Below are 12,890 nucleotides of genomic sequence, written 5' to 3' on the forward strand. Positions count from 1 at the left end.
GGCAAAATAGGGCAGATGGCCAAGCATCAGCAACATGATTATTCCTTTAAGGAGGATAATCTGGTTGTTTATATGTTCACTTCAATCTGGTTTATAAATGCTACATTTTCTTGCAAGGCAATACATTTTCAAGAACAACATTTTCAAGAAAAAAAACACCTTGCAGGAGTCTGTTAATAGCTATAATTAGTGACTAAATGGGAAAATAAGGAAAATATAATTTGCACCTCCAGGATTTTGGCCTTTTCTTTGACAGCAACTTTTCTCACACTATAGCAATAGCAATAAGGCTTATATACCACTTCACAGTGATTTACAGCCCTCTCTAAGCAGTTTACAGAATCAGCATATTGCTCCCAGCAATCTGGGTCCTCCTTTTACCGACCTTAGAAGGATGGAAGACTGAGTCAATCTTGAGCCTGTTAGGATCGAACTCCTGGCAGTTGGCAGAATTAGCTTGCAACACTGCATTCTAACCACTGCACCACCAGGGCTCTATCAGTGTTTAAGAACCCTCTTATTTTTACTGCTAAGCTATTTATTTCTCATATTACTAGCCACATTCTGCCTTCACCTATCTCATTGTTCACTTCTGTCTTCTTTTGTTTTGGATGGTAAATTATTTCAGAAATTTACTTTGGCACTCTGTGAACAAACAACTTGAACTGACTTTGAACTATCTGTCTGCCTTTTTTCTGCATGAAATAGAAATGGTTAGTGAAAGAGTACATTTGCAGCTCGGTACATAAGGCCGAGTACATTCGTGGCACAGACTTCCCATTGGGCAACCTGTGTCTGGGTGAAGCAATCTTGGTGGAACAGAGTTTTAAGGATATGTGGATGGAGAATGATCTCTCTGCAGTTGCATGCATTTTTTTCCCATTTTTGTGGATTTGCTGTGGCTGGAACTGCACAGAGAGCTATTTATTGAGAGGTTAGAGGAGTTGGGAGTTCTGCATTTCTATTTTTAGTAAAATGCCTGAAAAGGGAAACAGTAGAAGGAGACTGGGACAGGAATAAAGACGGCCCTTCTGAACATCTCTTCTTATGGGACTGTAGTAAATGGCATGACAAAAGTTTCATAGCTTAGTCCAGGAGATAGATTTTTCTCCCATGTGGTATGCACTTTTCTTCAGGTTAAAGCTACAGTCTTTAATGACATGAAGTTTTAAAATGAAGTTTTATATAATTGATTCATTGAATGATTCAGAATTGGAGTATTTGTCTCTTTTTCATCAAAAAACAGGATGTAAATGCCTATCATGAATCATCCATTTAAATTGGAATACCTGAGTCTTAGTGATGGAGCTAGTTATAAAACACACATAGATGACACTAAATCTTTCATGGCATGGGACTGATTATCTGAGGAACTGCCTCCTCTCGATTATATCAGCCCATCCCATTAGATCTGGAAACGAAGACATGTTGCTATAGATCTACATTTGGTTGGTCCCTTCTTGACCATGGCGCTTGCCATATGGAACATTCTCCCCCTTCCCCCCACTCCCCATAACTAAAGTCATATCATATATAATTCGTATGGGTTTTTTCATTTTTAATAATGACTTTTTATATGTTTAGATGACATTTTGATATATTTGCTGTTGTATTGATTGAATGGGAGGCCATATGAGAATGTGCTAAATAAAGAAAGCTTTTCTTCAATATTGTCCTGATATCCCATGAACATTTGATCACTAAAGACCAACATCACTGGAGTTGTATAGACACTCTCATATCCTTTAAGAGAGGGACGGATTGTGTGCATATGTGAGACAGAAAGAAAAATATATTTACCAAATTAATGTACCCTGCATAAGCATAACATGCATTCAATGTGATCCTTGGACTGTGGTCCATCCTTCCACAATTTTTATATCCTTCCTGTGCTTTCATAAACTTCCAGGTACACTGGATATTAGCACAAAATATAGAAAAGTAAATGAATTTCAATAATTTTCAGTTTTTAATTAGGATATTTTGGTCAGCTTGCTCAATCTGTTGGTTGCAGAAAAGCGTTTAAGAGCAATATTTGTGTGGGGCATTATCTCTTTTCTATTTCATTATTACACTATGTACAGAAAATATTTATTGTCATGGCTCCAGTTTCTATGAATTCATGCTATCTTTTCCAGTTATCTTAAGCTGAAAACTTCCATATCTGAAATTCCTATTTTGTTTTTTGTTTGCTTTTGTAAAAAGTAAACGTATCTCCTTTCCTTAGCCTGAACAAGAGACAAGGCACAGGGAAAAGGATAGAAATATTTCTATTAATTCCCCAGGGCCATTGTCAAAATTTCTATTCCTTTATAGATGTGGTGAAGAAAGTGTTCCAGCCTAATGCTTTATGTGCATAAGCTTCACCTTTTGGTTAAAAAGTCTGGATTTAAAGGTCCTCAGTAAGAAGAGATATATTAGAGTTTACTTTTCCCTTGAACCCTTTCCAAATAAAGAACTTAGAAAGCTGTGAGAGCATTTGGAAGCTTCATCATAAGCTTTTTTATGTAGCCTGCCTTTGTTAGTTCATACAGTGACCTGTGTACACATTTATTTCCCACTAGGAATCTCTTCTTGGGTAGAGATTACGAGTGTTCTCATCCCTAAAGCATAATTTATAAGCAGATGTTGCCTAATATAAGACATGATAAGATTTGTTGGATAAGAAAGAATTTCAACATTCATGTGAACTTCACATCTGAACTAGCTGCACTTTTTTTCCTTACTAGGTGAGGCAACTGTAAAGAAGAAACCAGCTCCAAAGACTCCACCCAAAGCAGGTATTAATTGCTTAGTATGGAGAAGATTGTGAGCCATGAGTAGGTAGTTCAGGACAATATGTATTGAAAATGTTCAAACCTGGTGAAAGGTTTATATGTGATCCCAGAGGCTTACAGTCTGGATAACAAAAAGACGAATCTGAAAGAAAAGATTAAAAAGCAAAGATCATTTCTTAAGTTTAATCATAATTGTTTTTTATATAAGTATTAATTGCAATTAAGAATTATTTGAGTTTTCCATACCAGATTGATTACAACATTAGAACAAAAGGTATTGTCACACGTTACATCAAAACATTTGTTGCACAATAAAGGTTTTGATTTTGAACTAGTTACTTAGTATTGAAGTTTCCATTGTATAATACACACACACACACACACACACACACACACACACAGAGGGGGGGGTTTCAATAAAAGGAAAAAAGTATAAGCAAAACAATATAACCAGATCTGGAATACCGAAGTTCTTAGTTTAATCATAATTCTTATAGTAACTAGATCTTCCAGTAACAAAAACTAATCACTTGGCAGAACATATGCAGTGATGGTCCTTCCCTTGTCCACAACCTGTTGTAATGCCTTAATTAATTTATTTGTGAAAGAATAAAACTGTTTGGGGATTATAAATGGTATCAGGTTATTATATTATAGTATATTTTGACATACTATTTTAAAGAAACCTCGTTTTCTACAAAAGGAATGCTGCAACATCTTACTAGAATTTTTTAGATTAATCAAAATAAGGAAAACAAATGATAACAAATTGAAACATTCAAATTCTGCTTAAAATTTGATTTTAAAAATGCAGTGAATTTTTGTATCTTAATTATTGCTTATATGTCCTTAAGCTAAACACCTGAACAATTCATGACTTTCCATGTCAAATCAGTACTCATGTCCAGTATGACCAGCTATTTTGTAAGAAACACACACAAAACAGGGGTGGGGAGTGGGGTTTCCCTATTATTCTACCAAAACAATTGGAAAAGGAATAAATGAACTCCTCCAAGTCCTGGGTTAGTTTAAAGCAGATTTGTTCTCCTAAAATATGAAGCAGGGAATATAAGAGGCTCTCTAGGTCTAAACCAAGAAGATCTTAAGATCTGCTTGGTCCATCTTAAGGGGACTTTCCATGGAAGTCAGAATCCTCTCCATCTTTACTTTGCATAGGATGATTGCTAGAATAGCCTTGGAACACTTTTTCCCCTGTAAAGTCTCTGAAGTTGACTGGGCTTACAGCTTTATCAGGAAAAGGTTTGTACAGTCTGGCAAAGTTGTTAGTGCATTTCACAATGGACTAGCATTCTCGCCATGCCTATCAAAAGCAAGCTTTGGTTGGGTGAGAAGGATCCAGATAGCCAATTGTATGCCAAGGAAACTGGCAGGTTTCTTTTCCAGGACTGATTTATCAGCACAGATTTATAAAGCTTCCTTTGTCCTTTGAGTTTTGACTAATGATCATTTATGAATTTGACTCAAAAAAGATTTATCAACTCCTTAGTTTGGGTACATATTTTGCTAGCAGGCATTGAACCGTTAAGTAGAGGTTGAAGGATTCTATTATCATAACCATAAACCAGATCCTGTATTTTTGTTAGATATAGCTTTGGGACTGGTTTCTGTTTTATATATCCACTTCAATATATTTGTGGTTTTTAACTCTGAAAAAAAATCCTCAAAAATGTTTCCTCTTTTTATCAGCTGTTCCTCCTCAGATTGTTCAGTTCCCAGAAGACCAGAAAGTAAGGTCTGGTGAATCAGTAGAGCTATTGTGCAAAGTATCAGGGACCCTCCCTTTAACATGTACTTGGATGAAATTTCGGAAGCAGGTAATAGAATTTTTGCTGCTATTCCTTTAATCATAAATTGCATAATAGAAACAATGTTTACATATATGGAATTTTGATCAAGATTGAAAATAATTTCTTGCTTGTGGTATGTAAATAACCAAAAGCTGGTATGTAAACAAATATACATTGGGAAGGGCAAAATGTTTTAAACCTATGAAATTCTGGTAATAATAACTCCGTAGCCCAGTGTTTGTTAATCTTGGCAACTTGAAGATATGTAGACCGCAACTCCCAGAATTTCTCAACCAGAATTCCTCAGCCAGCTGAATGCATTTGTGGTAAAGGAAGTCTTGTGATATATGTTTAATTAATTAATATCTCTGGTTTTGGGGGACAGAAATGGACAAATTAACTTAGCTCTAAATATGTTGTTGGCCTTATGTGAACACTTTCTAGTTTTAGAAAATGAGATTTCTTTTAAGGAAAGTAAGTACAACAATTCCATTCTCAAGGATTGAAAATTGAATATGCTGATAGAAAGATTGGATTTTCTTTCACTGCTCCAAGATATAGGCTGAATAAAAAAACCTCTACAACTGTAAAGAAAAATGTTAAATTTCTTGACCTAGAACGTCCCAATCCTGATTCTAATCCCCTCATTATTTAAATAATATTCATTGAATTATAACTAACACAGTTAACTATATCTGCATATAGTTATAAAATGCCAGAACAGCTTGATCTTTGTCCCTCTTTACAATAATTGAAAAAGCTTTTTTTATTTTTGCTTATAAAATGTAATGTATAGTTGCACTGACAGTATTGTACACTATTAGAGATAAATATATAATGTTAACCCAAATATATAACAGCTGAGCACTGTCTCTAAACTTCTGATATTTCTCACAGAGCAGTTTATATTACTTTGCCTGAACTTAGGTTGCTATGGAGACAGTGGAAGACAGCTATATTCTTCATTATACTGATGTAAAGTGGGCAACATCTGTTGGATAATATTGAACTTCAGGTGTTTAGTGACTGTGGTTTAGACAATCATTTCCTGATGTTTCACCAGCATCATTGTGGCTGGCAGCTTCAGAGATTCAGGCCACAGAAACTGAGCAAAACCTCCCATTTTTATAGCCAGGTGACCTGACTTCTGATTGGTCTTTAGCCAAGATGTTTTCTAATTGGTGCAGGTAAGGGCTTATCTATGATTGGTTCTTGGCTTGTGCTTGATCAGTATTGTTTTGGTGGACTAAAAAAAAATCCAGGAAAGCCAAGGATGGCAGAGACTCCACTCACAGCATCCAAGATCTACCTTTAGCATTTGGCAGTTGTATATCGATACCACAAAACAGTTTCTGTACTTGATTGAAATAACACAAGAGGTACTACAGATTCAGACAACTCCAAAAATCATCAGTAGTGGAAAATGTGCTACAGCATAATGATCATGAAATTCAATTTAGGGACACACAAGTGCACACAACTATTACATGCACCAGCACAGAACAGCTGTTGACAAACTTGGTGTTTGTCAAAGTGTTGAATGTTTTTATCAATATCTCTTTTAAAGATTTCCAGGATTTGGCAGTATCATCATACCATACCATTATCACTAATAATTTCATTGATCAGAAGATCCCTAATACAGGAATTGTATTAATTCACAGTTGTAAATGAAATACTGTCTAATATATGTATTTAGTTCTTTGGTTACATGAAACATCTGGATTCCATATCTGGAATACTGGCTGAGCACTAATAAAAGAGATGAAGGGACTTGAAGAAAGGACAAAACAATGCAAATTGAAAATAACTACTGTTTTCTCTAATGATAATTATGAATATACTACTTGTCCTGTAGGATCAGCTTGGTGTTTAACCAAGACAAATTTTACAATGCTCATGATTTTTTTTAAAAAAAATCTCAAAAGTTATGGAAACAAAAGCCAAACTAAATAGCCTTTACTTTTAATAAAACTCTACGGATGAACTGGAAAAGCTAATCTCTAACAGGAAATTAATGGAATGACAAAAAAATCATTGACCCAAGTATTTTCACATCTAGAATAAACTGTGGTTTTCCTTGTATGCTTATAATTAAATAATATTTTTTACTGACTCCAATTTATACATACCAATTTCTCACTGATGCTTCTCCATCTGAAATAATGGAATCCAGTGTAAGATTTGGGAAGACCAACAGTTTCAACTGGGAAAACTCAATAGCTTATTTTCAAGTCTGGTAAATGCTATTTGGGAGGTAATGGGTGAAATTACCTTGATGAACGTATCTTTTCTTTTATGTACACTGAGAGCATATGCACCAAGACAAATTCCTTGTGTGTCCAATCACACTTGGCCAATAAAAAAAAAAATGCTACTTGAGTGTAAGCTGCCAATAATGCCTCTTCCCAATATGATAGAGTTTCTTAGTCTCCAGTGTGATTTCAGTAACTAGTGGAAAAAAGCCTGTGTGCATAAATATTTATTTTATTTATTTATTTTATTAAATTTCTATACCGCCCTTCTCCCAAAGGGCGGTTTACAGCCAAATATAAAACAATATTCATAATAAAAATTAAAAACTCTGTAAAAATCTAATTAAATTTTGGCTCACATTAAAAATTATTAAAAACTATAATAAAATCCCAATTAAAAACCGTAACACAATTAGGCCAACCCTGCACAATGAAACAAGAGGGTCTTGAGCTCGCGTCGGAAGGCCCGGAGGTCAGGGAGTGATCGTAACCCCGGAGGAAGCTCATTCCAGAGGGAAGGAGCCCCCACAGAGAAAGCTCTCCCCCTGGGGGTCGCCAGCGGCATTGTTTGGCTGACGGCACCCTGAGGAGACCCTCCCTATGGGAGCGCACAGGTCAATGGGAGGCTATCGGTGGCAGCAGGCGGTCCCGTAAATAGCCCGGTCCTAATCCATGGAGCACTTTGAAGGTGGTCACCAGCACCTTGAATTGCACCCGGAAGACCACCGGCAACCAGTGCAGCCTGCGCAGGAGAGGTGTTATATGGGAGCCACGAATAGATATGGAATTCTCTCAGTAGATATTTCCAAAGTTGGAAGACAAAGAAATCTAAATGCTCCAAGTTCTCCTGTTAATGTTGATCTGTAAAAAAAAGAAATGAAAATCCACAATAAATCTTTTAAGGACTGGTTGAATAGTTTCTTGTAATTTTGTTAAAAATCAGAATATTTAAATGAGCAAAATATTAAATGTTAGGGTTAATTTTGTGCATATGTGATTTAAAATTGCCTTTTGGCATTTAATATTAGGTATTATTTAATCCATTATTTGTACTTATAGCCACTCTCGCTTTTGCTGGGTATAATTAATTAGTTTGAAAATGTGATACTGAAACAAATCCAAATGGTGGAACTACTACCAAAGGAAAGCAATATTTATTTGATTGTCTCCAAAAAAATTTATGATTTGGATTATTAACAACTTTTGTTTAAGGATATGGCTTACTTTGACAGCAAAAAAAAAAACCCCTATGTCTTAGCTTTAATTTTTTAAAATATATTTTTATTAAAAGTGTTTTCTTAATATAAAATGCAAATAGAAATAAAGACAATAGAAAAAAGGGAAAGGAAAGGGGATAGTGGAGATAAAGTGAGAGGAGAGGGAAAAAGAACTAAAAGAAACAAGCAGTAACTTCAGACATTTTTTGGTGCAGTAATAAGTAATAAAGTTACAGTATCAACTTTTTAGTTATACCAAATAGTAACTACTAGTCATTTCTATATTAGTAATTCATTATAATTGTTAAAATCAAAATTTCTTTTTCTCTCTTTCCCGCTGAAAGTGCAATTTTAAATTTTGAACGTATAGAGTGAGATTGTTAATAATTTCTTCATTCTAAGTGTCCTTAGATGAGATTTGGGTTGAAAGTCTACCAGTGAGATAGGAATGTCTTCTCTAAGGCTTTTCTTGACTAAAAATGTGATTAATATCACATGAGCGTATATACAGAGGTGATCTCAAGAAAAGACATAATGTTATAATCAGCTAAACATACTTCTTTATCATTTCTTGTTAATATATGTAGCCTATGAAATCCTAATTTACTATATTTTTTAAAATATCTATATTAATCTACCTGCTTAATTTGGCAGCTCAAAGAAAATGAACACATCAAAATTGAAAATGCTGAGAACAGCAGTAAGCTAACCATCTCCTCCACAAAGCAGGAACATTGTGGATGTTATACTTTAGTAGTGGAAAACAAGCTGGGTAGTAAGCAAGCCCAAGTTAACCTTACAGTTGTAGGTAAGTACAAAAAATGATGGTTTTATTTTTGTTTTTCATGTTTCTGGAATCAGGTTTTATTTTTATTTGGACTCCTTGAGCTAATTATCTAATTATAGATAATTAGATATATAATTAGTTGTAATAAAATAAATTAACTTTAAAAAGCAATGCTAATTCAAAGGAAAATTATTAATATATAACAAATAAGAGTACAGTCTTCTAGTGACTATATACAGATTGAGAATCTAGAATGAAATTGTCTTGGTATTAATTAGGTTTAAGTTCTGTAAGGTTATTAAACTGCTTGGTTCCAACATGCTTTTAGTGTGAATGGTGAACCTAGGCTGCTATTATCATTTTTTAGTACTGAGTCAATCCTCAGAAATGCCCATGCTTTTCAGCAGCAGTAGGTTTGCACTTTCATTTTCATCTTTCTTCTGTCTTTAACAGTAGGTTATATTTTGGGCAGTCTTCCCTTAATTCACTTTGAATAGCTTCCTTCCTCCTATACTGAGTAAACATGAATGAAGTATTCCTGGTTCAAGGAGGTATCTCAAGAACAGAAATGAACAACTTGTAGATTCAGGAGCACCATGACCTCAGAGTCCCTTTTACTTCTTGGGATTCTTTCTGATCATGACTTCTGTGATCAAAACTTTGCACTATTTTGTTATGAAAAGCAAATTAAAGTGCAAGTGGTATAACTGGCATATCAGACCTAAAGCCTGAACCCTCACAGTGTAAAATCACCTCATCTATTTTGTATCCCTCACTCCACTTCAAAAATGTGATGTCCTAGCCCACCTATATGTTATTCAACTTCCCTTAATACTTTCATTTGACTCTAGAAGCACACCATAGCAAGATTTAACTTAGTATATAGCAATCTCCTGTATTTGGCTCTCCCACAATGATAAATATAATGTGAGCAGCTAATGCCATGGCACACAACAGGATTAATGGAAGCCCAACTACTTCACTGTTTATTTCTAAACTTCTTTGTCTTGATTGACAGGACTATCCCTGTATCAGGATCTTGTTCATAGCTAGAATAGTGTGCAAAGCTGTTGGCTGAGAATGCCTACACAAGAAAGGGGAATCCCCATTCTCATTTTGCACAGAGTACCCAAGTAGGTATGAGATGTTGAGGAACAGCTTTCATGAGGATGCCAAGATATTTAATCCATTGAGGGCAGAAGGTTAGCAAGAAGCACAGCAACAGACAGCATTACTCCCCTTAGCAACAATTCTGTGTTCTATCTGTATCTCTTTAATAAGAATGTGTAAATATGTATCTGTTATTTCCAATAACCATCTACTGTCATTTTTAAAATGCCTATAATTTATGCTAGAATATCTTTTGTTAATTAGGTCAGGTTGTTGCAGGAGATTTTTTATTATTGTACTGGGAAAATTAGTGTCAGCTGTCAAAATAGTTAAATTTCATTAACCAGTATAAGCTATAAAATCCCTGTTTATAATAACCATTATGATCATCGTTTTTTTTCAAATGTGAAATTGAAAGCAGTGTGCGTTAATGGCAGCTATACTAAGCTAGATGATTTGATTAATTGATTAATTGGCTAAAGGTATTGGATAGCTTCCTCTTTTTGTTCCCTACAGTTGAGCATATTTCAGGCTATTCCAGATCCAAAAAAACCTTTATAGACGGAAAAATCAGCAAATAGAATAGTAGGGTTGGGATATTTCAGCTTACATATGAAGGAACTACAAGGGCAGAAAAACAAAACATAAAATGTTGAGTGATTTAGATTGTTTAAGGGAAAAGCAAAATGTTTGTTCGATAGATTTGGAAACTGACACCTTTTACCCAAGTTGAAAAATTGTTTCCCTGGAAAAATATTAATCTTAAATTCATAAAGTTTGGTTCCTGTTATCTGATAGCATAAAGACATGAGTAGATTTACAAAATATTGAAAGTACATCCAATTTTCAGGAATTTTTGGCTTGGAGATGGTAACTTCAAAGGAATCATTAAAAGATTTTAGAAACCTTCCTTTCCAAAATTTGTTAATATAGCTGCCACTATTTCATGGTTCTGATGCTAACATTATTTGCAAAAACAATGCATTTTCTTTTTACATTGAGGTTTGGTGTTTTTTTAAAAAGTTACCCAGTATGTAACTCAACTTCCTTGTCCCTTTTTACCCTTATGAGTCTTGATGAAAGTCTCTCAACTTTGCAGATGAAATTGGAAACATTCTATAATTCAGTGTTTAAAATTTTCTAAATATTATCAAAGCAAGTTATATAGCAACGTATGAAGATGAAAATACACTTTCCAAGATTTTCACAAATGCATAAGAAATCATTGGGATTCAACATTGTCATTCAACAATCCTTCATTTTAGCTATAAGATTTAATTAGAGAAAGTGTTGTAAAATAACATAATCGTAGATACCATATTAGATAATTTGTCTATTTATCTGACACCTTTTAGGAAGCAAGGAAGCTCTCATAGAGAATTAAAGTTCACGGTAGCTTCAGTGTTGAAAAAGATACAGTTTTATGAGAAGAAAGTTCTGTTTATTATGGAACTTGCTGACTGCATGAAAATTTTTTAAAGAAAACTTACCCATTTCTTGTCTAAATCCTAATTCTTCCTAAAAATAGAATTCATTAACATCTGTATAGAATAATGCCCTTAAATTACAGTTCTTTCCTCCCTTGGAAATATAAGCTACACAATGTTATTTTTTTCCAAGGAAAGCAGAGAGGTTTATAGTGACCCCAAGCCCTGAGAGCAGTAACTTAGAGTTCAGTTATGGCCTTTTATGGTTTCATTTTTCTCCCACAAATGAATCTCAAGTGCAGCCTTTGCCAGCAATGTCGGCATGGACATCATCCAGCCAGCTTTAGCAGTATATTAAATACCTTCTCTGGCTAAACAGTGGAGCCCATGGAAAAGAATTAATTGTTGCTTTATGCCTGCTCTCTATCTAGCTGGCAAGTTCCTTAATAGCTAATAATAGTGTGGAATGGTAATACGATCACTCAAATTAAAAAGGAGCCAAGGTATCTAAAGAGAATTTTCTTGAGAAGATGCTGCTTCCATCCTGAATGGAGAACAAACAGTCTGTGAGGACCTGTTGGAACTGTGAAGCTAGAATTTTGCAATGAATGCTAATGCCTCTGGACAGTTGATTTTGAGAATGGGCACAAGGAAGAACCCACATCCCATATTATTACTCTTGTCTGCCCAGAGTTATTTGATTTTTATTTTATATATGTCTGCCTTTACACCAGTAATTGGTGTTCAAGATTTTCACAGAAAGTAAAGATCAATTTTTTAAAAAGCCCTTACTGTTTCAAGGATAATGAAAACATTATCGAAAACACAATTACAACACGAACAGCACCACCCAGCAAATTATCTTAGATAACAGAGACTTAATAACAATATTTTTCAAACTGATTAAAAAGTACAAGAAAAGAGACTTGTGTGAGCATCCTTAGCACAAAGCATTTCAAAATCTGAAAGCAGTCACCCTCTCACAGTTTAATTATAGCAAAAGGGACACTCTCAAAAATCTCAGCCTCCCCTATAAAAGCCAGATGAGCAGCATTTCCATTTATTTGAACCAGTTTTAATAAAGTTAAATACACCCATTTTGCAATAACAGTCATGTGCCACAGCATGTTGTATTATCAACACCTAAAAGCCAGCATACTGAAGAGGAAGCTCTGAAGCTTATTCTTCTTTCTGATGTGATTCAAGATTTCAGTGATAAGATGCATTCATAATTGTCCTCCTGAATGTTTGTTAGGCCATACTGCACCCTTTATGAATATAGGAATGAACCAAATAAACACGACTAGCTTTAAAACTGCTGGGTAAGCTCAATGGTTGGTCCCTTCTGTTTCATACTATGGCTGTATCTCAGAGACCACCACAGGAAATTAACCATGGCAGACTGTGAAAGCATGGGAATACTTACTTAGAAAAATGAAACGCAAGAAGCATAGGATTGGCAAGATGTGAGCACCTAAGTGTGAAGTTCAGTGTGAATGTTTGCTTAAC

At 34.7% G+C, this 12,890-nt stretch overlaps 1 protein-coding gene across 2 annotated transcripts in view; it reads left to right on the forward strand.

Moving 5' to 3' along the window:
• The window catches only part of MYLK (myosin light chain kinase), a 207,630-nt gene that overhangs the window by 158,994 nt on the left and 35,746 nt on the right, over positions 1 to 12,890 (forward strand). For both annotated transcript variants that reach the window (XM_058195197.1, XM_058195207.1), the window contains 3 exons: positions 2,730 to 2,780; positions 4,485 to 4,612; positions 8,712 to 8,865. In XM_058195197.1, the coding sequence (XP_058051180.1) occupies positions 2,730 to 2,780; positions 4,485 to 4,612; positions 8,712 to 8,865 (333 nt within the window). The remainder of the gene's footprint in view (positions 1 to 2,729; positions 2,781 to 4,484; positions 4,613 to 8,711; positions 8,866 to 12,890) is intronic.

The sequence above is a fragment of the Ahaetulla prasina genome, chromosome 1, assembly GCF_028640845.1.
Source record: "Ahaetulla prasina isolate Xishuangbanna chromosome 1, ASM2864084v1, whole genome shotgun sequence".
Classification (NCBI taxonomy): Eukaryota; Metazoa; Chordata; class Lepidosauria; order Squamata; family Colubridae; genus Ahaetulla; species Ahaetulla prasina.